Source organism: Dipodomys spectabilis, unplaced genomic scaffold (assembly GCF_019054845.1).
Source record: "Dipodomys spectabilis isolate Male_0828 unplaced genomic scaffold, ASM1905484v1 ptg000476l, whole genome shotgun sequence".
Classification (NCBI taxonomy): Eukaryota; Metazoa; Chordata; class Mammalia; order Rodentia; family Heteromyidae; genus Dipodomys; species Dipodomys spectabilis.
The window spans coordinates 22,303-46,201 of NW_024871153.1; the positions used below are offsets into that span (position 1 = coordinate 22,303).

The 23,899-nt window shown below is 54.1% G+C and overlaps 1 protein-coding gene across 2 annotated transcripts; it reads left to right on the forward strand.

The window, feature by feature from the left end:
• The first annotated feature begins 285 nt into the window (after positions 1 to 285).
• Positions 286 to 23,384, forward strand: Csnk1d (casein kinase 1 delta). 2 transcript variants are annotated; one of them, XM_042668710.1, is made up of 10 exons: positions 299 to 671; positions 7,341 to 7,451; positions 11,514 to 11,662; positions 12,161 to 12,389; positions 13,216 to 13,386; positions 14,372 to 14,520; positions 17,052 to 17,223; positions 17,760 to 17,899; positions 20,499 to 20,561; positions 21,586 to 23,384. In XM_042668710.1, the coding sequence occupies exons 1-9, from the start codon at positions 596 to 598 to the stop codon at positions 20,529 to 20,531; spliced, it is 1,230 nt and encodes a 409-aa protein (XP_042524644.1). In that variant the 5' UTR covers positions 299 to 595; the 3' UTR covers positions 20,532 to 20,561; positions 21,586 to 23,384. The 2 variants fall into 2 exon arrangements, with proteins under 2 accessions (XP_042524643.1, XP_042524644.1); XM_042668709.1 differs by lacking the exon at positions 20,499 to 20,561 and having other exon boundaries at positions 286 to 671.
• Positions 23,385 to 23,899: the final 515 nt, after the last annotated feature.

The following is a 23,899-nucleotide window of genomic DNA, read 5'->3' on the forward strand; positions in this document are numbered from 1 at the left end:
AAGCAGGCCTCGCCTCCCATCCCCACCCGGGCTCGCGTTTCCCGGCCAAGGCACCTCCCGGGGGTCGATCCCTGCTTGGGGAGGAAAGGCGGCCCTCCTCGACTTCGCAGGGGTCCATCGAGGGGCCCAGGCGCGACCCCCCGGGTCTGCGTGGGGAAGGGGGAGACCGCGAAGCCGGAGCCCCCGTTCAGAGCCGCTGGGCCTCGCGCAGGCGCACGGCAGGCCCCGCCCCCAATTGCGCGGCCCCGCCCTGCCGGGGGTTGCTAGGGGAAGTGACGTCATAGCGCGATGGCGGCGGCTCCTTTAGGCAGCTGAAGGGGGATTTAGGCCCGGAAGATCCGAGTCCATCCGCGGCGGGGAGAGGGCGAGCGGGGCCGGCGGGGGCCGGAGCAGCGGCGGCGGCGCTCGGACTGTCCCATCCGCCCCGTATTGAGGCGCTGGGAGCGGCGGGGCGGCCGGAAAGCGATGGTGAAAGCGGGGCCGTGAGGGGCGGAGCCGGACGGGACCCGCAGTAGCGGCAGCAGCAGCGGCGCCGCCTCCGGGAGCGCAGACCCAGGAAGCGGCCGGGCGGGCAGGAGCGAGCCGCGCCGCCGCCATGGAGCTGAGGGTCGGGAATCGGTACCGGCTGGGCCGCAAGATCGGCAGCGGCTCCTTCGGAGACATCTATCTCGGTGAGGCCCGTCCGAGCGTTCGGAGCGGGCCGGGCCGGGCCCGCGGGCGGGGTCGCCGGGAGGCCGGGGCTGCGCGGGCGCCGCCGGGCCGCAGGCCGCCCGGGGCCAACGGCCGGGCGCGGGCGCGGGGCGCGGGGCGGGGGGGCGCGGGGCGGGGGGGCGCGGGGCGGGGGGGCGCGGGGGGGGGGCGCGCGGGGCGGGGCGGGGCGGGGGGGGCGCGGGGCGGGGCGGGGGGGCGCGGGGCGGGGCAGGGGGCGCGGGGCCCGGCCGCCCTCCGCCTCCGCCGTAAACAAAGGCCGGCGGCCGGCGGGGGTCGGGCGCCCGCGGCCCCGGGCGGCCCCGCGCCGGCCCCGGCCTCCCGGCGACCCCGCCCCGCCCGGCCCGGCCCCTCGGAGGGGAGCCGCCCTTGGGGCCCGGGCCCGCCGCGCCGGCCTGCGGAGCCCGGAGCCGGCGGGAGTTAGAGCTGAGGTGAATGCCCGCCCGTGTTGGCCCGGGGAAGTTGCCACGGCCTCCGTCTCGGTGCGGTCCGGGGCTTTGTCCCCGAGCCGGGCACCGCCCCGCTTCCGGCCTGTGGCAGCCTTTGCTTGCCGCCCGGGAGGCTGGCTTGGAACGGCCGCCTGAGCGCCTGGCGCCACCCGGCTGGCCCTAACTTCGGACTCGTATAATTCTCCAAGTAAACTTGAAAAAAAAAAACACGTTGTTTGGGTTATGTCAGATTCACAGAGAAAAGACGTGCACACGTGTCATTAAAAGTTGACTGACATCTTCTAGTTGGCGGTTTTTAAGTTCATTTTGCTGTGCTTCTTCGTGGAATTGTACTCGAATTATTCCACGCACCATGATCGCGAGCACTTGCAGCCTGCCAGTGCTGCGCGGCTAGAGGAGAGGCTGCCTGTCTGGGGCAAACGTGTTTGTGAAGCAGCCGGCTCCCGCGGGGAGAGGCAGCAGCGCCTCTGGCCTGGCCTCCAGACTCCACACTCCCACCCTTCTATAGGACCTTGGGGCTGATCAGGTGTGGAGGTGAACTAGCCTATTAGCAGGTCCTCAGTTACATTTGCTGCCTGGGTGCACGGGGTAACTTCACCATGTGCTGCCTCGATGCCTTTGAACCTGTGCTTCTGCTAGAGTGGCCTGCTAAGTAAAATCTGCTTTAGAGACGCTGGGGTTTTGCTGTTTAAATATTTATGACCAGGTAGTTAGCTAGATGTCTTCTCTGCAATGTTTTGGGAGTCAAAAGTGCTGGGCACATTGAAGCTGCTTGGCATATTTATAGAACAAATAGATTTTGGCAAAAGTTTTAACCTTAGGATCTACTGGAAAGTTAATAGCCACCCTTTCACAGGCATCAAAAGGTAGGCATTTTGAAGCCAAGCGCTGGTGGCTCACGCCTATAATCATAGCTACTCAGGAGGCTGAGATCTAAGGGTCATGGTTCAAAGCCAGCCTGGGCAGAAAGGCCATGAGCATCCCTTCAATAAACTACTCAGAAAAAGTTGAAAGTGGAGCTGTGGCTCAAGTGATAGAGCGCTCCTTGAGCAAAAAAACTCAGTGCCCAGGCCCTGAGCTCAAGCCCTAAGGCAAAATATTAAAGAAATTAAAATTTTTAAAAAAGGTATTTTAGACCTTTGGTCTCAAAGTCCTTGCCCAAACACGTTGTGCTTTCTGAAGATGACCAGCGCTTCACGTGTGGTGTGGCTGTCACAGCATTCGGGTGTGAGTGCTCCTCTTGGAGACGGGGCCTGGTGAGGGCTCACTGCGCGTTCACTGTGCTGGCCACACAGCGGGCGCTTGGCCAGGTGGGCTGACCTCCAGAGAGGTGTACCTGACTTCCTGTGTGTTCTGAAATGGATTGCTACGGTTCTGGGGTTGAGTGCCCTGTGACTCTGCTTGCTTGCTGGCTTGAACACTGCTAATCTTTCCATCTCATTGTCTCTTTGCCCACATTGCTATGCTTTCAAGTCTTACTGAGGAACTAAAACATGAGATATTGCTTAGAAAGGCAGGTCCTGGGGGAGGAACCCCTAGAGGCAGAGGGCTGGTCTGAACCGTGTAGTGTATTGGCTTATCCTTACCACACTGTCCGCCGTGTCGAGAATTGAGGAATTGGGTCCTTGTCTCCAAGGCTGTATGGTGTGTATTAAAAGTAGGAGGGTAATTGAGACCAATCCAGTTGCTGCCTCAGGATTTCTTATAAAGCACTCCACTCTCCCAGTGGGGCTTGCCTTGTTTTGAGCCTGGCTCTTGGTTTTGGGTTTTCTACTTGGGGCTTTGGACATCCAAGGTAGATGGAGCTGAGGGAGGGAAGACCATGCCCTGGTGATGTGCTGTTCAGAAGGTTGGTCTGGCGCAGTGGTCCTGCACATTAGCCTTCATGTTGAACCCAAAAACGCCCCTTGAGAGAGTAACAGCGTCATGAAGCTGATTCTAAAGACCAAGTTTCCAAAAGTCCAATCTCAGTCTTTATGTAAGGCAGTCTGATGTGGAAGGCTCTTCAGGGGTAGGCCGTGAAGGCCCCACAGCCCACACTGTAAGAACACCTGGGCAGGATGATGAGCTTGCTGGTTGAGGCAGCCTCTTAGCCCTGTGTCCACCCCTGTATTAGCTTATTGCTGTCAGGATGAAAGCGTGTGGGGTTTTGTTTTGTTTTGGTTGAGGCTGTGGAAACCAGAGATCCCTTCGCTTTTGCTAGCACCATGCCACTTAGACACGTGATAACATGTTAGAACAGCTAGTATTCTTTTGTTTTTTGCCAGTCCTGGGGCTTGAACTCAGGGCCTAGGCAGTGCCCCTGAGCTTTTGCTCAGGATAAGACTCTACCACTTGAGCCGTAGCAGCAATTCCAGCTTTTTCTGTGTCTGTAGTGCTGAGAAATGGAACCCAGGGCTTCATGTGTGCTAGGTGAGCACTCTACCACCGAGCCAAGTCCCAGCCTCATGGGACAAGGTATCTTGAGGGAAGACTTCTGGAGGAGAGGGGAGGCCGAAGGCCAGGTTGTCTGTGGTGATACGGAAAAGCCAGCATGGATGGAATCAGTGTAGGAGTAGCAGCTGCCGGGGCCAGGCCTCTGTTCTTGCTTTTGTCTCCTAGATGGTAGGTAGGGTGTAAGGACCAGACAGGCAGAATGAAAGTTTTTTGCCCACAGTTGACACTTGTGCTTTACTCTAGTCTCTGAGCCTCACCTGGGTGGGTGGAATAGTCAGACTTTATGAAGTGCTTGGTCTCTTCCTTCATCTCTGCTCCTTTTTACCTGATGTCTCTTGCAGCAGCATGCTAGGGTGTCTGAATACCATGGCAGCTACTTTTGCATTAGGAAGGTGTTGTGCTGGCTCATTTCCAGTGGGAGGCAGCGGTGCTCAGCAGTTAGTCCCCTGCAGTCTTGCCTTGGGAGGTGGCCTTTGCCCTTCTGTTCCAGGACTCCTGCTTGTTGACGAGACAGTCCTTAGTGGGAATTGCTAGCATCTGTGCTGGTCACTCAGCGTGCCTTTCGGTCCCAGTACAGCACACGCTGGGTTAGGGCCATATACTTCACCACCTGCTTTTACCTGCTTAGCTTGAGAGGCATAATTTTGCTTTTCTCCTCTTTAACCTGATCAGTGTCCGTACCTAGGGAGTCTTGTCTTCAGTGAACCAGGGTAATTGTGGTTGCCTATTTTTTTAATTGTTATTATAAAGGTGGTGTACAGTGGGGTTATAATTACACATTAACTCAGGTAAAAGTGTACATTTCTTTGTGGACAGTGTCACGCCTTCCCTCATTCTCTCCCAGGTTTTTCCCTCCCATTTCCACCCACAGGTTATATAGTTGGTTTTCAACATAGTATCTAGTGAGGACCACTGTTGCGTTTTTTTCACCCTTTGTCCCTCCATTTCTTTTTTCTTTTTGTTGGTCGTGGGACCTGAACTCTGGGCCTGGGTGCTGTTCCTCAGCTCTTCAGCTCAAGGCAAGCGCTCTACCATTTGAGCCATAGCACCATTTCCAGCTTTTTCTGCTTATGTGGTGCTGAGGAATCGAACCCAGGGCCTCATGCATGCAAGGCAAGCACTCTACCACTGAGCCACCTTCCCAGCCCTGTCCCTCCATTTCTATCCGCACCCCCCCCACCCCCCTTACCCTCCTAAAGATAGATAAATGAACGAACATGACAGAAAGAAAACAAAACAGCAACAGAGAAAGAACCTTGTTTCCATTTCCTGGAGTTCATTTCCATGAATATTACTTCACATGATCAGGCACACACAGACATTGAGCCTTTGTCTTCTCTCCTAAGGATACCCTCCTTTGGAGCTAGGATTGTTGAGGGATGAGGTTGTTGGGGTAGTAAATGTCCTTATATAAACAGTCAACCTGAATAAACATTTCTCCTTGTTCTGAATCTGGCATCCAGAACTCAAGCTATCTTTTAAATATTCAATTCTTTCTAATAGTAGTCTTGGATCTTTCTGTGATAGAAAGCCGTGTTTTATAATTCCAAATCTGCAAACTGATGTGTTTTTCATTGCTGTTTTGTTTTGGGGTGCGGATCCTGGAGCTTGAACAGGTCATGGCCTGGCAATGTGTTCCTGAGCTTCATTTACTTGAGGCTAGTGCTCTACCACTTGAGCCACAGCTCCACTTTTGGCATCTTTTTTAGTAGGTAAGAGTCTCATTGACTTTCCTGCCTGGGCTGGCTTCAAACCTCGGTCTTCAGATCTCAGCCTCCTGTGTAGCTAACTTTCATAAAGTACGATTGAAAAAAGAACATTGTTATCAGTGCTAAGTTGCCGGCAGCCTTCCTCCTCGCCTCACTCTGCATCTGCTCTTTGGTGGCAGTGTGAGGACTGCACTGTGAGCAGCGTGGCCAGTGGGCTCAGGAGGTGCCACCAGCTGGAGAGGTGCAGTGGCCGGGCTGCAGACCCCTGAGTCTGTTTTGAGACACACAGAACACATAGCACTTGAAGCTTCACGGCTGGGTCTTCTCGCTGAGTAGGTGATGGGAGTTGCTCTCGGGGCCCCGGGGTATATGCTGCTGCCATGTGCTTATGGAGGCTGTGTGCAGCGCCCCTGTGGCCTTCGTGTCCACGCTTACATCTTTGTTTCCTGGTTCATGAAGAGATGGGATTCATGATGTGTTCTAGAGAGCCAGTGGTCATTGTCCCCAACTGTCATTCTTGCAGGAGTGATCGTCAGACGTGAGCTTGCCACAGAGCAGTAGAGCTTGAGCTCTCTGCTTTCCTGAAGGCCCTGATCTATCTGGCTGGCCGGCCAGCCGGCCCCAGGCTGTCGGGCCCAGTGGTGCTGGCCCCGAGGCTGTGCTGTGTGTGTGATATCGGGAGGTGCTGATGTAACTAGTGAGATGAGTCACCCTTCCTCTGGCTGGCGGCTGGTGGCTTCGATGCAGAGTCCAGGTCCTTAAAGGAACTCAGAGGTCATTTTTCATTTGCAAGTACATTTTAGATGAAGTCATTTCTCTTGTAATTGGATAGATTGTCCTGGTTGTAGACAATCAGAATAAGATGTATTTATTACCTGTCTTGTCTTTGTTGAGCGGTAAGTGACGTTCTTGTCTTTAGCATGATCACCAGCAGTGGTCCAATGCAGTCATTCTTGTGGATCTACAGCATTGGCGGCGGGCTTTGGGCCGAAGCTTGCCTAGAGGTAGCTGTCCGAGCAGACCAAAATGACTTCTGTGGTTCTTGGTTGTTTGCTGGACTGAGGGGGGTCGGCAGCTGGGTTGTCCTGATGCTTAAGTTTGTCTGGCTCCACCTTTTCCTGTGATTCCGTGTTGAGTGGCTGATAGCACCTTTGTTTCCTCGGTTCTCTGTGAGATACACAGCAGATCCCCACCCTATCTTGGTTGGCAAGAGTAATTCTGCCGGGAGGGGTGGGGAGGGCAGGCGGCTAGCCAGGGTGCTCTGCTCCCCTCTCCTGTACCCAGCACAGATCCTTACTGGGCTAAAGCATAGATTTAACATTTCTAAATGAAACCTGATTTTTGCCTCAAACTTGTAGGCTAGCTGTCATGGCGTTAGACTAACAAAAGGTGTGCACTCGATGTGTCGTGTGATGGTGGTGTGTGTACCTGGTGTGTCCTATGGTGGTGCTATTGGGGCCTTGGGACACCTTTTGGTCTGGTGTCCCCAGAGAGGGAGCGAGGAATCTGTTGGGCTGATTAAGGACCTTTGCCAGGCTTGTGATGGTTTAGAGATTACTCTGCACCTTGGGGGGACTCAGCTGGCCGCATATGACCCAGCGTGAGAGTGGGTGGTAAATGTCATACCTGACTAGGCCCAAGCTGTGGTGTGAGGAAGGCATATCTCCCCAGTGCCTATCAAGGCAGCACAGAAGACAGCCTGGAACTGGGCCACAGTTTGCATTGGGTGGGGTGGAAGGTGCAGGGTCCAACAGATGGGACTCATAGGAAGGTTCAGGCCAGAAAGGGCAGGGCCTGGACCTCTGGTGACTGGAAGTAGTTGGAAATGGGTGCCTAAAAAGGCTTTCTTGAGCACTTTGAGAGTGGCTCTCCACAGATGTCTATGACCTGGCAGTACCATCACATAACAGAAAGGAACAAGGACCCGCTATTTGGTCCATCGCAGAAAATGAAAATCAGTGTTTGTAAGTAGATGTCTCCATTCTGCGCTGAGTGGACGCCACATGGTTAATGTGTGTGGTTTTCTTTCTTTGCCAAGGTACGGACATTGCTGCAGGAGAAGAAGTGGCCATCAAGCTTGAATGTGTCAAAACCAAACACCCTCAGCTCCATATTGAGAGCAAGATCTACAAAATGATGCAAGGAGGAGGTATGCCCTTATGAAAGCCTAGATTGGGTTGGGTTTGTTTTTGCTGGTACTGGGACTTAGGACTTCACAGTTTTGCTTGGCTTTTTTTTTTTTTGCCGTTGCAGTCTACCACTTGATCCATACCTCCAATTCTGGCTTTTTGCTGGTAAATTGTATATACAAGTCCTTTGTATCTGTCTGCCTGGGCTGGTTTCCAACTGGGATCCTCAGATCTCAGCCTTCTAAGAAACCAGGATTACAGACATGAGCCACTGGCAGCCAGCAAAAGCCTTGGTTTTGCGTGGTGAGGGAGAAAGTGTCACAAATCAAAGTTTCTGGTTCATTTAGGGAAAGGCAAGGGTCTACTCACTGCCTTGACCAGATTTTTGTGTTCAGAGACTTAGGTACTGAAGGCCTCATTGGTCAAAAAGCATCAGTATCAGTCTTAGGCTTTTGTTTAAGTACCACCTTCTTTGGCTAGAAAGTAGTCTGAAGCCCAAGTTTGTGTGAATGTCAGAATACACATGTGGGCTTATGATGTGATATGAGTGTCAGCCTTGTTTGGGGTCTCCTGAGGTGGTCCCTGGTACTGCCTGCCGGGTCATGTTTTCCTTTGAACTTTGGGAACGGAGGCTTGGAACATTCTGGGCTCCAGTTTTCTCTTGGGTAGGACAAAGATTTCCGCCTCTGTGTCCCAAGTGTATCCACCCCAAGGCTTTGAGCACTGAATTCAGTTGGGCCAGGTGTAGAAACGCTTCCACCTTAATCTTATCAGTCTTTTCTTTAAGAATTTTCTGGATTTTACAATAATTTGACTAAAGGAGCAGAAGGGAATTTACTAGGAAATTTAGAACCATGAAGACATGGTAACATTGAAGAATGAGTCTTGCCAATAGAATTCTTCTGGAGGCCCAGTCTCAGCCTGAATTAGAACCTGTTCTGTTTGTTGGTTTGTTTTTGTACTTGTCCTGGGGCTTGAACTTAGAGCCTGGGGTATGTCTGTCCCTTAGCTTTTCCATTCAAGGCTGGCGCTCTACCACTTGAGCTGGCTTTTTTGCTAGCTAATTGGAGATAAAAGTCTTACAAACTTTCCTGCCTGGGCTGGCTTCAAACTGTGATCCTCAGATCCCAGCCTCCTGGGTAGCTAGGATTATAGGCGTGAGCCACCAGCACCCAACTGTTTGGGTTATTTTGAGACAGGGTTCTGTGTGCCCAGGGTGGCTTTATGCTCCACATCCTCCTGCCTCACTTCCTGACTGCTAGGATTACAGGCTTGTGCCCTATCACACATGTGTGCTCATGATCTTTGTATTGTGAGCTACTCTACATTGTCAGAGAACACACATGATGTGCGAAGTATCTTAGGTATTGAAGTACATGCTCGTAACCCCTCATCCCCTTGAAGAGCCCCTGGTTCCCCTGGGAGCCTGAGCACTTCCTGGCCCCTGTTTTCCAGGAAGCTTGATGGATGTTTTGGTTTGCAGGGCTGGGGATCAAACTCAGGACTTTGTTATGTGCTCTACCACTGAGGTAGATACTCCCTCATTCTGTTTTTCAGTTATCTGAGTAACAACGTTGTCTAGAAACATTGTCAAGCTTAATTGTTTTAAAACTGAGCTGCTGAAAAGTTTGTGTGTGTGTGTGTGTGTGTGTGTGTGTGTGTGTGTGTGTGTGTGTGTGTGTGTGTATGTCTCGGTCATGGGGCTTGCACTATGAACCTGGGTGCTGTCCCTGAGCTTTTCAGCTCAAGGTCAGCACTCTACCACTTGAGCCACAGCAACACTTCCAGTTTTCTGATGGTTAATTGGAGATAAGAGTCACATGGACTTTCCTGCCTGGGCTGGCTTTGAACTGTGATCCTCAGAGCTCAGCCTAAGTAGCTGGGATCACAGGCGTGAGCCACCGGCACCTGGCCTAGTTTTAAGCTTCTTAGATTTGGGCCATTAAAGAGTATTTTCCAGCTGGGCACTGGTGGCTCACACTTGTAATCCTAACTACTCAGGAAGCTGAGATCTGAGGATCATAGGACAAAGAAAAGTTTGTGTGACTATTATCTCCAATCAATCACAGAAAAAGCCAGGAGTGGCACTGTGGCTCAAGTGGTAGAGTACTAGCCTTGAGCAAAAGGAGCTCAGGAACAGCGCCTAGGACCTGTTGTCGTCGTCCCCCCCCCCCAAAAAAAAAAAAAAAAAAAAAAAACCACAAAGACGTTACTTGTTGAAGAAAAAACTGCTTAATCTTGGTTAAAAAAAATTAAGCATGGGGCTGGGAATGTGGCTTAGTGGTAGAGCGCTTGCCTTGCAGGCATGAAGCCCTGGGTTCTGTTCCTCAGTACCACATACACAGAAAAAGCCAGAAGTGGCGCTGTGGCTCAAGTGGTGACATGCTAACCTTGAGTAGAGAAGCTCAGGGGCAGTGCCCAGGCCCTGAGCTCCAGCCCCAGGACTGGCCAAAAAAAAATTACTAAGCATCCCACCAGGCACTACAGCTCACATCTGAACCCTCGCCGCCTAGGCAGTGAGGCAGATCTGTACCTCGGGTGCGTGCCACAGGCACGGAACAGTGTCCCCCTACAAGGAGGGTCTGGCTGATCCACACTGGCAACGTTGTTAGTTGACTTACTCATCTTGGAAAGCAATCTGATGCTACCTTTTAAGTCTTATGTAGTCCAATAGTTTGTATCTTATAATCTACAAGAGTCTACCTAGAGAAAAGATATGAGGAATCCATATGTAAGAATTTTTCAAGGGGGCTGGGAAGGTGGCTCAGTGGTAGAGTGCTTGCCTTGCATGCAGGAGGCGCTGGGTTCGATTCCTCAGCACCACATAAGGAGGAAAAAAAAAACAGAAGTGGCGCTGTGCCTCAAGTGGTAGAGTGCTAGCCTTGAGCTGAGGGACAGTGCCCAGGCCCAGAGTTCAGGCCCCACAACCAGACTCCCTCCCCCCTCCCCCCCCCCAAAAAAAAAAAAAAGAATTTTTCAAATTGAGTATATAAGAAAATGCTTAAAAGCACCCTTTCCAGTAGATAAAGTAAGCTTCACCAAATGGCACAAGGATATTGTCAAGTACTATATGGACGTGGTGTTAGGCAGCACTTAGGCATGCTTTGCTTTCTACAGCGTCTGGTTAGGTTACCTGGCAAGCACTGGCAAGGTCGGTCAGATAGGTCATAGATGCTGCTGTTAGGAGTGTTGGAGGTCTCCTGTTGGGTTGGGTTTCAGCAACGTTTAGACATTATATAGTTTACGTTCTATCTTTAGGTAGTCAAGTGATGTTTAGACGGAAGGATTCACCCAGTGTCTTGTAATGGAAGTACTGAGAGAGCTGAGGCTCACGGCAGAGCCATGTGTGGGAGGGTGTGTGCTGAGTGCTCAGGTTGCATACACTGGAGGTCACATACACAGGGAGAGCATGGGCAGTGTCCAGGGAGGGTTTGAGAAGCTCACCTCCTCCTGCCGCCGCAGGGCTGCTGTCTGTGCCTGTTTTCACGTCAGTCTTCACAGTCACCTGCTCCCAGCTTCCCTGGCTACCTTTGCATTGCTCTGGACTGCTACCTTCAGGTTTTAAGGAATCTTTAAATCCCTTCCCCCACTTGGGGTTCTGGATTCTTTATTAGATTTATCCTGTTTTCATTCTCACATCCACCAATTGGCCTGTGTAAAGTCTGGGTTAGTGTGTAAATCCTCAAGGTGTGTTTATTGTTTTTCCAACAACAGAGTGAGTAAGGAAAATGTCTTTCCTACCCAACCCATATTAGCTTTCTTTCCTGTTTTTTCCCAGGCTTACATTTCAGTCTCTTGCCAGTATAGCTGTGGCTTCTGACTGGCCTGCCAGTTCTGACTGCCTGGACTGTTACCCCGTGTGCTTGTGTTTTGTACACTGTCCCTGGAAATCAACTCACATCCAGTCTCACTTCTTGCTACTGCCTGTTGGGCCTTGTTATTTGTTCATATACATATAGCCTGAACTCCAGTTGTGGGCCTGGGGACACGCATCACTACTGCGGTCTTGTGGCCTCTCAGGCCCTTGAGCACTAGGTCGCCCTGGGTGCCTGGGCTGAGGTGCTGTTTGGTCTCTCATCCAGTGGGCATCCCCACCATCAGGTGGTGCGGGGCTGAGGGGGACTACAATGTCATGGTGATGGAGCTGCTGGGGCCGAGCCTGGAAGACCTCTTCAACTTCTGCTCCAGGAAGTTCAGTCTCAAAACGGTTCTGCTGCTCGCCGACCAAATGGTAAGCCGCCCTTTTCCTGAAGAGGCCAGGCAGTAGGGCCCGGGCCTCTGAGCCTGACAGGATACACTGCTCAGTTTCCATGATTACGTCCAGTCATGCGCAGACAGTAAAGGAAACCCGTGTCGTCGTTCTGTGACATAAGGGATGCGTTGGAGGCCTGCCCTTGGCATCCTGAGGACCTTCCCACTGAAGGGGCATTTGGTTTCCGAGGAGACGTGTTTGTAGTCCAGGTCATATGGACACTGCCCAGTAGTGGGCCGTCACTCAGGCTGCTATCTGTCCACTCCCATGGCAGCCAGTGAGAGGAAATGCCCGGCCTGGGTGAGGAAAGCAGGGTTGCGAAAGTAACATGAGAGGTGACTTGGTGAGTTCTGTGGCCACATTCTGCTCTGGCTGAGAACCAGAAAATATCAGCATATTCCTCACTGCCACACAGCTGCTTTCTCTAGGCACATTGCTCTGGGACTGAGTGTCTTACCGTTGCTTCTCTGCTTGTAGATAAGTCGAATTGAGTATATTCACTCCAAGAACTTCATCCACCGAGATGTGAAGCCAGACAATTTCCTCATGGGGCTGGGGAAGAAAGGCAACCTAGTCTACATCATTGACTTTGGGCTGGCCAAGAAGTACCGGGACGCCCGCACCCACCAGCATATCCCCTACCGAGAGAACAAGAACCTCACGGGGACGGCACGCTATGCCTCGATCAACACGCACCTCGGAATCGGTGAGCTGGCCTGCGGGAGAGGGCTGCTTGCAGGCAGACTTAAGGCTATGGCCCATTGGTCTGGAGGCTGTTGACAGACCTGACTTCAGCAAAGGCTGGAGCCATGTATGTTTATCTAAGTGAGTGTGGCGGAAGGGACAAGAGCTGGCTTTTCTTTCTTGGGGATGGGTGGCGATTCTAGGGCCTGGACTCAGGGTCTGGGTGCTGTCCTGGAGCTTTTGTGCTCAAAGCTAACACTCTACCACCTGAGCCAGCTTTTAGTGTTTAATTGGAGATAAGTCTCATGGACTTGGCTGGCTTTGAACTGTGATCCTCAGATCTCAGCCTCCTAAGTATGTGGAATGACAGGCGTGAGCCATGACACCAGGCTAGGGCTGGCTTTGAACTATGATCCTCAGATCTCAGCCTCCTGAGTATCTGGAATGACAGGCATGAGCCGCAGAGCCCAGCTAGGACTAGGACTGGCTTTTCTTAACAGCTGTCTGAGACATTGACATTGCTGGTGGGAATTTTTTATTTTTAAAGTTTTATTTCCAGGGGCTGGGAAGGTGGCTCAGTGGTAGAGCACTTGTCTTGCATGCTCAAGGCCCTGGGTTCGATTCCTCAGCACCACATAAGCAAAAAGAAAAAAAGCCGGAAGTGACGCTGTGGCTCAAGTGGTAGAGCGCTAGCCTTGAGCTGAAGAGCTGAGGGACAGCGCCCAGGCCCAGAGTGCAGGCCTCACGACCGGACCCAAAAAAAAAAGTTTATTTCCATTATGCTTGCTAGGTTTTCTGATTTTATAAACACACGTGCCATCTTTCATGTAGTTCCCTTTTCTTTCCAGAACAATCTCGAAGAGACGACTTGGAGTCTCTGGGGTACGTGCTGATGTACTTCAACCTGGGCTCTCTCCCCTGGCAGGGGCTGAAGGCTGCCACCAAGAGGCAGAAGTATGAGAGGATCAGTGAGAAGAAGATGTCCACCCCTATTGAAGTGCTGTGCAAAGGCTACCCCTGTGAGCGCTCTGCCCTCTGCCCTTGTGCCTGTCCCTGCTCCTCACCAGTGCTGGCTGCCTGTGCTAGCTGGTTGCTGTGGGAAGATGCCTGCCTGCCTTGTCTTCTAGAGAAGGGTTGGCCAGAGGAGCGCATTTTTGTGCGATGTGACAGTGGCTTCTGTTCCTTCTGTTGTATTCCTGAGTCCCCCTTGTCTAGAAGGTGCTCTAGAGAGATAAGAACGAGGCCAGACTGAGTGCTCTCACTTGGGAGCTGTGTAATTAGATTGTACCCTATTGTGTTGATTTTGTCATTTTTACTTATTCTTTTGGAGGTGTTGGCTATGTGTCCCAGGGCCTTGTGCATGGTAGAGGAGGAGCAAAGCAAGCCCTCTACCACTAAGCGACCCCATCTAGTCCTTGGCATTTTTGTGTGTTTTTTTTAATTCTTTTTTTTTTTTTTTTTTTGGTTGTGGGGCTTGAACTCTGGGCCTGGGCGCTGTTGTGCTCTTCAGCTCAAGGTGAGCGCTCTACCGCTTGAGACACAGCACCACTTCCAGTTTTCTAGTGGTCAATCGGAGATGAATCTCACAGACTTTTCTGCCTGGGCTGGCTAAGACCAGGATCCTTAAGATAACCTATATCTGACTAGGTTTCAGATTTTTTTTTTTTTTTTTTTTTTTGTCAGTCGTGAGGCTTGAACTCTGGGCGCTGTCCCTCAGCTCTTCAGCTCAAGGCGAGTGCTCTACCACTTGAGCCACAGCGCCACTTCCAGTTTTCTGAGTGGTTTATTGGAGATGAGTCTCACGGACTTTCCTGCCCGGGCTGGCTTTGAACAGCGATCCTCAGATCTCAGCCTCCTGAGTAGCTAGGATGACATGTGTGAGCCACCAGCACCCAGCTCAGATTTTGATTTTTATGTCGTCAGTGTGTTGGTACCAGAGAAACAGACACTGGTCTGCATTGTAGCTCATAATGGCTAGTTAGCTTTGGGTTTCTCGTTTTACAGCTGAATTTGCCACATACCTGAATTTTTGCCGCTCGCTGCGCTTCGATGACAAGCCCGACTACTCCTACCTGAGACAGCTCTTCAGGAACCTGTTCCACCGCCAGGGCTTCTCTTACGACTACGTGTTCGACTGGAACATGCTCAAATTCGTAAGTGCCACTGTCGGCTTGGTCTGTCTCAGAGCTTGGAATGCGAGTGTTGCTGGCACGGGTGGGCAGGCCTTTTGTGTGTGAGGGCCAAGATGAACGGTGAAATGAGCTCAGCCTACAGTTATGTTTGCCTGTGAACTCAGTACTGAGAAGGGAGCTGCTTGCAGAAGCAGGGAGGCCCTGAGCCCAAGGTACAGCTCACTCGGGGCCTCTCCGCAGGGATTGCTGGCGTTGCTTAGGTGAAATGTCAGCCTTCACTTTCTCTGTAATCTTTTCTTTTTCTTTTTTGTCCTAGACCAGGACTCAAACTCGGTATCTGACACATTCGCTCACTGGCTAATACTCTGCATTTAACTTGAGTTAAAGCTCCAACCCCTCCATCCTTGATTCAGCAGATTAGAGCTACTACATTTTTTTTTTTTTTTTTTTGTCGGTCGTGTGGCCTGAACTCTGGGCCTGAGCGCTGTCCCTCAGCTCTTCACTCAAGGTGAGCACTCTACCACTTGAGCCACAGTACCCCTTCCGGTTTTCTGGTGGAGATAAGAGTCTCACAGAGGGCTGGGAAGGTGGCTCAGTGGTAGAGCACTTGCCTTGCATGCCTGAGGCCCTGGGTTCGATTCCTCAGTACCACATAAACAAAAAGCCGGAAGTGGTGCTGTGGCTCAAGTGGTAGAGCGCTAGCCTTGAGCTGAAGAGCTGAGGGACAGCGCCCAGGCCCAGAGTTCAGGCCCCACGACCGGACCAAAAAAAAAAAAAAGAGTCTCATGGACTTTCCTGTCCCAGCTGGCTTTGAACATGATCCTCAGATCTCAGCCTCCCAAATACCTAGGGTTACAGCCGTGAGCCACCGGTGCCTGGCAAGCTGCTGCTTGTTCATTTGTATTTTTTTATTGTGATTGTAAAGATAATATACAGAAGGGATAGTTATGTAAGTCAGGTAAAGAATACATTTCTTATGTCACCCTTTTCCTCGCTTCCTCTCAGTTTTTCTCCTGTCCCACCTCCAGGTTGTCTAGTTGATTTTCCACAGTGTCCGTTGAGTTCCGCTGCTTCGAGCTACTTCTCGGGAGTTTCCTTTCAGGCGGCTTGTCTTGATTCCGGGCTGCGGGCAGTCCTCTCAGCCCTCCGGTACCTTGCAGCGTGTGCTGTATCACACACCCAGTTTGAACGGTCTTGCTGTTGTAATTACTTTTTTGGCTTGAACTCAAGGCCTCATGTTACTTTTCTGGGCCTCTGGGCTTGCGTGCCCGTGGCTGGTGAGTTGCCTACTTGAGCCGTTTTTTGCTGGCTATCTCCTGGGACCCGCCTCTCCCTGTTCTCAGCTCCGCCCCTCCCTACTGTCTGCTCCACATGGGTTCAGAATACACTTTGGGAAACCTGGTGGGGCAGGTTGCCTAGCATTCAGTTTGGCTCTGTTCTTAAGTCTAGTTTTACCTTTGTCTTCCTCTGAGTGCTCAGGTGTATAGCCCAGGAAGCCCCAGACCTTGGGGCCACTGGTCCCTGCAATGGCCCTGGTGTGCACTTAACACATGGAGGTCCTGCCACCCGGTCTCATGCTTCTGTGGATCATGGTTTCTGTTTTCATTTAAAATGTGTCTTTTGAGTCAGGGTTAATAGCTTACTCGTGTAATCTTAGCGCTCCTGCAGGCTGGTTTGAGTTCAATTGCAGCCTGCCTAGACTACATATTGGGACTCTGTCTCCAAAAATAGGTTTTACTGGTTGAAGAACAGAGTTGTTTGCTACAAGCTAAAGGCTCTTCCAGACATGTCTATGCCCAGCCCAGTGAGGAGAGCATAAACTACCCTGCTCAAACCTGGTCCTGCTCCACATGCGCCCAGCCTGGCCTGGCCCGACCTGACCTGGCACTGGAAGAAAGCCTTCAGGGTAGTTTGCCCAAGTGCTAAAGGACAGCACTGTGCTGCTTCTGAGGACTGTCCAGCTTCTCCCCCTTGCTTGGTTCTAACCTTGTCTGGCCTTGAAAATTTGATCTGAAAAGGGCTAATTACTGTGTATTGCCAACTGCTGGCTGTGTAGGGTTGCAACCCCTCAGCTCTACCATGTGGCTTAACAGCAGCTCCAGAGCACCTATGAGAGGTGGGCTTGAGTCTGGCAACACAGGCAGACAGGATGTGAGCCCAACTCAGAGCATTGGTAATAAGATAAATATAGTTCCAACTGGTGTTTCATCTTAACTGCTTAAGATCAAATCTGTCTTACCAACCTGGTGCGATCCCTGATGCGGGCTGTGTGCACAAGGTGGCTGCCCCCGTGGGCTGGGTCTGGACTCTGCTTGGACCTCTGAGCTCAAGTACTGCCTCCACCTTATCAGCGCACGAGCGCTTCCTAATGAAAAGCTGAGGAGCTCCAGGATGGTGCCCTCGCCTTATGGAGAAGTTGCATCTTGTGGCCTTCTCTGCTGCCCTGGTGGCTTTCTACCCCAAACGCTCCCTGGATTGCCAGCCAAGGTTCTTTACCAAAGCCCGGTTTCCTTCTGTTGTGTTCTGTTCTCGTCTTTTTTGTTCCTCCCCAGGGTGCCAGCCGGGCTGCAGATGATGCTGAGAGGGAGCGCCGGGACCGAGAGGAGCGATTGAGACACTCCCGGAACCCAGCCACCCGCGGCCTCCCTTCCACAGCTTCTGGCCGCCTACGGGGAACCCAGGAAGTGGCTCCCCCCACGCCCCTCACCCCTACCTCACACACGGGTGAGCACACCCATGAGCCTCGGGAGGGGAGGCCGGCCCCGGCAGCTCTCCAGCACGAAGCCCAGGGATCCTGGGCCTGCCCACTTGGTGGTTGGTAATGTGGCCCCATCTTAGTCCGTTTTTGCTCCTGAGAGTTAATGGGCCTGGGGTACAGCTCACAGCAGCCCCCCTGAAATGTCCTTTTCTAGAATATGATCTGTTAAGGGTTGCGTTCCCTGAAAACTGTTTGGATAAATTCCTGTTTTTCTACATTATGTTTTCGTAATACAAGACATTTCTGGAGTGGGCTTTTTTGTGGTGCCAGGACTGGACCTAAGGCCTTCCTCCCCATAGTGCGAGCACGCTTCCCAGGCCACTGCCAGCCCCACGTTGGCTAGTAGGTGTGCTGCTACCCTGGAGAGCCCATTGGGAGCTTCCTGGGGTGGCCTTGGAGGCACTTAGCTACGGTCCTGATCTGAATGTTGGTGCGGCCAGGGCTGCACCCACTGGCTTGTGAGATGTCCTTAGGATCCCTGGCTTTTCTCTCTCTGCCCCAGCCAACACCTCTCCTCGGCCTGTCTCTGGCATGGAACGAGAGCGAAAAGTGAGCATGCGGCTGCACCGTGGGGCCCCCGTCAACGTCTCCTCCTCCGACCTCACGGGCCGGCAAGACACCTCTCGCATGTCCACCTCACAGGTAGGTGTGTGGCAGGCTCAGAGCCCAGGAAAGCCAGGCCCGGGTGTGAGGATGCGTCCGCCCGTGCGGGTGCCAGGCACAGAGTTGAGTGGGGAGAGCTCTGCGAAGGCAAATCTCCTTCCTCACTTTGCTTCTTGAGTGGTGTGGTACCCGCCAGCCAGGCTGAGCCAATGGCCTGGTCTCCTAGCCATGACTGATGGGAACCGTGAACCCCTGCTGTGTGATTTCAGGAGGTTCCTACCCCACGCCCTCCCTGGCAGGCCTCGCACCCGCTTGGATCCACCCTCCAGGATTCTAGATGGTTGCTAGCTGGGGTCACCCCAGCCAAGTGCCTGGGAAAGAGGAGGCCAGGCTGCCTGCCTGCAGTCCCCATGTGGTCTCCCTAGTGGTGCATGTACGAGGTCCTTCATTGGTATTTCTGTGCTGGTGGGGGAAGTGGTCAAGGCAGGCAGGAGGGCCTGCCGGGTCCAGGCCCTGGAGCATCCTCGGCTCTGTTGTGTATGGTCACTGAGGTGCCTCTTTTAACAGACCAGAGTGCCTGCATGCACATTTCCATCTCTTTCCAAGTCCTCTGGCTCATGTGGGGGGGAGGGGGGTATCTCGTCCGGGGAGGCACTCCTTGGGGGGGGGTAGGATATCTCGTCCAGGGGGGGGCACTCCTTGGGGGCAAGGATATCTCGTCCAGGGAGGCACTCCTTGGGAGGGGGGTGGGCAAGGATATCTTGTCCAGGGGGGCACTCCTCTCAGGCAGTGAGCAGGAATTAGCTTTGGAGTTGGCTCCCAGCCGCCGTCCTTGGTCGGCTCACTGGGTGGGGCCTGGCACTGAGTGCGGCTGAGCGAGGCATCTCGAGGCCGGCCACTCTGGGGAGAAGCAGGCAGGAGTGCTGAGTGACTGGCTGTCACTGATCTCTGGTCACTGGAGGTGGGTTTTCTGTGTGACAACTGCCTTCCGTGAGCCAGGGACCTCGAGGGTCTGGCCTGTGCCCCTGGTGCGCACATCCCCGCCCCTGTGCCTCGCACGCTACCGAGTGGGCTTCTTCCCATGCCAGCCGATCAGCACGTCCTGGGCGCGGACCTCCGTGCCCGCTTGAACATCCTCTGCCGGCTCAGAAAGGGCAGCCAGCCGTTCACCCGTGGCTGAAACCTAAAACTCTTCTCAGGCGGCTGAGTCCCCACACCGACCCAGGGACTCTTGCCTCCAACTCACCAGCAGAAAGCTGAAAGTGGAGGTCTGGTTCAAGTGGTAGAGTGCCAGCTGTGAGATAATTCCAAGAACAAGTTCAAGCCCCTGTACTGGCACAAAAAAAATGGGACAGGTGCGCGTGCATGTGTAAATAACACATTCTGGCCACGTGGGTCCTGGAGTGGGTTTCAGGCATCAGAGGCTCTGTGGCCTGGCCCTGGCCAGCACCTGCTGTGGCTGTCTTGGCTCAGAAATCGTAAAGAAACGTGCTCTTCCTTTCATGTGGTGAGCTTGGCACTCAGCCTGTCAGTGCTGGCTTGGACTCGCGTTCCACAGGAAGAATTGTGACGTGTGCTTGCATACCGGGGAGGGGGCTCTGGGTGTTTTCCTTCCAGGAAGCGCACCTCGGCTTTTCCTCTGGAGATGGCTCCTACGCAGGCTGTCCCTGATGTGGGCACACTGTCCGGGTCTGAGCGCCCAGGCACTGCCACCTCTTAGGCACTCGGTGACTTTAGCCTCTGCCCGGGCAGCCACTGTGAATCTAAGGGGGACAGATGAGCTCTTCTTTCTATCAGTTCTTTCTAGACCCCTCTCTCCCCCCAGTCAGGCCTCTGACATGGTAGTTTGGAAGTAGAAGGGCAGGGAGGTCTCCTTGCAGTTCTGTAAAGGCCCTGAAAGTCTAGGGGTGGGGGTCTGTTCACATGGAGCTGGAGACGGGAGGTGCCTGCGTGCAGAGGCCTTGGGCAGCCTCGCATCTGAGGCCACGCTTGCCTCTGCTGCCGCTCCTCTGGGAGCCGTGCCTCCTGTGGAGGCGCGTGCAGCAGGTCTGCAGGGCGCCACGGCATCGTCTGGGTCGCTGGGCACCCTGCCTGCTGGCCTCGCCTCTTCCCGCGAAGGCCTTTGTATGCGGGAGGTGGCTTCCGCTTGGCCCAGTGGGTTAGTCCAGTCCGAGTGTGAATCGGTTAGTCTCCATCCGCTGAAAGCATGGGTGCCGAGCGTCTGGCAGCTCAATCTGTTCTGGGACTTTTTTTTTCTTGGTGGGAAGGAGGAGGATGTGCACCGAGCTTGTCTGTACGGGTGCCAGTTACTTCTTCAGCGCTCTCTCCCCAGACGAAGGTCTGCAGCCGCATGCTCCCCCTGCACGTGCTGTGACCCGGTTTGTAGGGCCTGCCCATCCGCGCCATCCATCAGGCATCCGCTTTTCATAGCGCAAGAGCCATCCGGCAAGTCCAAGCTGTGCCTTACTGGTTGTGGCAGCCCAGGAATAACCACTCATCTGAGAACTGTGTGGGCTCCCCGCAGTGGCCCGTCCGTGTCTGCGGACCTGTTGAAGGCCAGATGCGGGTAGTGGGAGCCAGGGCCTCGCAGGCTGGGCCAGTAGAACACTTACCGACGGCTGTCTTTTCCCCACCTCAGAATAGCATTCCTTTCGAACACCACGGCAAGTAGCTGCTCGTCTCCGTTGGAAGGCAGCACTGGGTGAGTGCGGTCTGGCGGGGCTTGGCAGGCAGCGGGCTCCGGGCAGGGCGGCGACCCCACTGGCCCTGGGGCTTGCAGGGCTGGGCTTGCATGCCAGGTGTTGGAAGTAGAGAGAGGCTTCTTCTGCTTTCTTTGTTCTTCTCGTTGTGTGGGTTCTGGAGCGGCTGTGATCGGCCGTGCAGTTGTCTCTGGACAGGGAAACGCCCCGCCGTGCCTTTGGCCTCTCTGTGACCACAGTCTGATTGCCAGGGCTGGCCTTGGGCCTGGCCCCTGGTGGTTCTGGTCGGGCCGCCTCATCTGGGCAGTTGTGCTGGGATGTGTGTCTGCTGTGCTCAGCTGGGGGGCGCCGCGCTTGGTGTAGGGGCTCTTGAGCTCTTGCTGCGTTCAGACGCCTGGTGGTCTCTGCCCATCTGGCTTTCCTCTCTTTCATTTACCTCTGTCCTCATTTTGTGTTTCTTCCCAACTTGGTCCTTGCCCATCTCGTCCACGCAGCTGCCGTCTGCACTAACCCATCCAGCCACAGCCACCCACTCCCTGCTGTCGGTGCATGGCTGGCCTCCTCGCCAGGCTCCTTTCTTGTCAGCCACGTGGCCCTCAGTGGCTCCTTCCGTTGGGAGCTGGAGCTCGGTGGGAGGGGGCACTGTGCTGGGAGGCCTGCTGCCGGTGTAGCGTTCTGTGCTCTTGGAAGTGCATTGGAGAGCTGCTTCTCGTGTTTTCCCCAAGGCCTGTGGCTTTTTGGAGCACCAGATTAGTTTCCAGGAAGGGAGGCCAGGTGGATCCTCATGGCTGTGGCTCTGCGGTCTCCTTGCTTGCATGCCTTGTCCTCCTTCCCATCTTCCCGCCACCTGCTCTGCTCAGCACAGCTCCCTGGATGTGGAGGTGCCCTGTGCAGCCGGGGGCCATCGCCGGCGTGTCCCCCCCCCCCCCCCCCCCCCACTCCATCCTGTGGTATTTGTGCCCAAGCACCTGGCGGCCAACTCCTCCGGCCTCATGCTGACCTTGTCCTGTGCTTTGGCTCCGACAGATTCCCGGTCGGGTGGCTTCCAGTGGTCTTCAGTCTGTCGTGCACCGATGAGAACTCTCCTTTTTGCTGTGAAGGGCAGACAATGCATGGCTGATCTACTCTGTTACCAATGGCTTTACTAGTGACACGCCCCCCGGTCTAGACCCGAAACGTTAACGCCGGGAGCTCTCCAGGCCACTCACCCAGCGACGCCCATGGGGAATCAAAACACAAACTAAACGGACAGGCTCCACGAGCAGCCATCGCCAGGGGCTGCCACCCTGCCCCCACGTGAGCTCGGTTTTCGCGGGTCTGGGAAGAAGAGCAGAGTGTGGGAGACCATTGCAGAGAACCAGACTCCAGTCAAGAGCCTCTGGGCTCCCTCCGGTGGTGGCGACCTGCGCCCCCTGCCGATCCCACCGCAGCTCCCGTCTTCTACTTGGTTAAGACAGTTTTGTATCATTTTGCTAAAAATTACTGGCTTAAATCTGTGTAAAGAAATCTGTCTTTTTATTGTTTCCTTCTTGTCTGTTTTTGCGGTCTTGGGAAAAAAGAAAGATGTTGACCTTGAAGAGCCCTCGGGCCGGCGCTCAGAGGTGGAGGTGGCAGAGGAGCCCACGTGTTTTGTTTTCTAGTGTTGTGCTGTCTGCTCTGGAGATTCTCATCAGAAGTTGTGTGCGTGTGTGTGTGTCCTGTGGGTCCCATCAGCCCACGTTCGGCGTCTTGCTTTCCCTTCCCCACTGTACGCTGAAATTCCGGATTGGGGCCACCACGTGAGGGTGCCAGGCGTGGCCTTCCCAGAGGAAGCGGACCAGTCGCCATGTGGCGCGCTCCCACAGACAGGCCTTGAAGGCAAGGCCCGTGTGTGGTCGGGGCGCTGTGTCTGGTTATTCTGAGGTGTGTTGAAAGTGCTACCATACAGATGGCGCTGGTCTGCTGTCACCTTTCTCTCTCAAAGCCAAGGAGCAGGCTGCCCTGGGCACCACGGCTTGTCCACAAGACACCCGTTGAAGGGAGTCCACCTTGAAGTGCCACATGGCAGGCAACCGCCCACCCACTTCCGTGTCACTCCTGCCGCTGGACGTCTGGGTGGGTGAGCGGGGTGCTGGGCAGCCCTGCCGGGCTCTTCCCTCCCTCCTCCACCCTGCCTGTCACGCACGGCACGTGGAGGGGAGGGGCGGGGGGAGGGGGTGTCTGAAACCAGGCGCAGTGCACACTGCGGGGAGGGGGAGTGTCGCCTCCCTCTCTTCGGGCATCCTGTGCGGAATTCTGCTGTGAACTGGGCTCTAGGGTTGGGCCTTCAGGACTTCCGCGGCTCCCTGCTTCTCAGCATTGGCCCTGGGCTGGCCGCTGGGGTGTGATGGGGCCATCGCTAGCTGTCTGTGTTAGCCTGTGGGTGCTTTCTAATCCCGAGTCCTTGCCCTGGACATGTAGGGATGCAGGTCTGGAAATGCATGGGGAGCTTGGGGTTGGAGAAACTTGGACGTGTACTGTTGCAAATCCTTGGTCAGAGCTGGGCTTCCTCTCTGGGTGAGCCGCCAGTGGCAGTCCCACATGGTGGACGTGCATTGTAGACGTGCAGGTGTCCTGCGGCCGGGCCGGGCCGGGCCTGGAAGCGCACCTGCCCCGAGTTGTCCAGGACATGGCTGTGATGGTTCTTGCCTAATATTTAACCCCATCATCACTTGCAGGAGACGTAGTTAGAATGTGTATCAACCTGTGTCTTGGTGACCAGTCTGAGCTGTGCGTTTGTACTACCACTGTATTTGTGTACCTTAACAATTGTGTACATAATAAATTCATAATGACTTCTACCTTTCTCCCCGCCCCTTCCGTGTGGTTATTTCACCAACTAGAGCTGCCGTTGTTCAGCTGACTGTGAGGATGGCATCCTTTCCTTCTTCGCCATGGGTGCTGGGTGCCGTGAGGAGGGGCTGGGGGAGTGGGAGCCCGTGAGTCGTCCACTTGGGGATCTTGTGATGTTTCTGCAAAGTCCACGGTGGCAAACCCCTCCTGAGGGCTGGAGCTCTTGGGAGGAAGTGTCTGACCTCACCTTGGTGGTGCCCTTCATGAGAGCCATGACGGCATGTGTGCTGGAAGGCAGGTCCTATACTCCCTCACCTCCCTGACCTGCTCCCCTCTTCCCCTCCCCCCCCCCCCAGCCAGGTCCAACCAGACTCCGTCTTCCCTAGCTTTTTTTTTTCTTTTTTCCCACGGCAGTCCTAGGGCTTGTCCAGAGCTTTGCTTGCTCAGGCTGGAGCTCTGTCACCCGACCCCCCCCTCCACTGTAATAAGTCTCGGGATTTTCCTGCCTGGGCTGGCGTTGGACAACAAT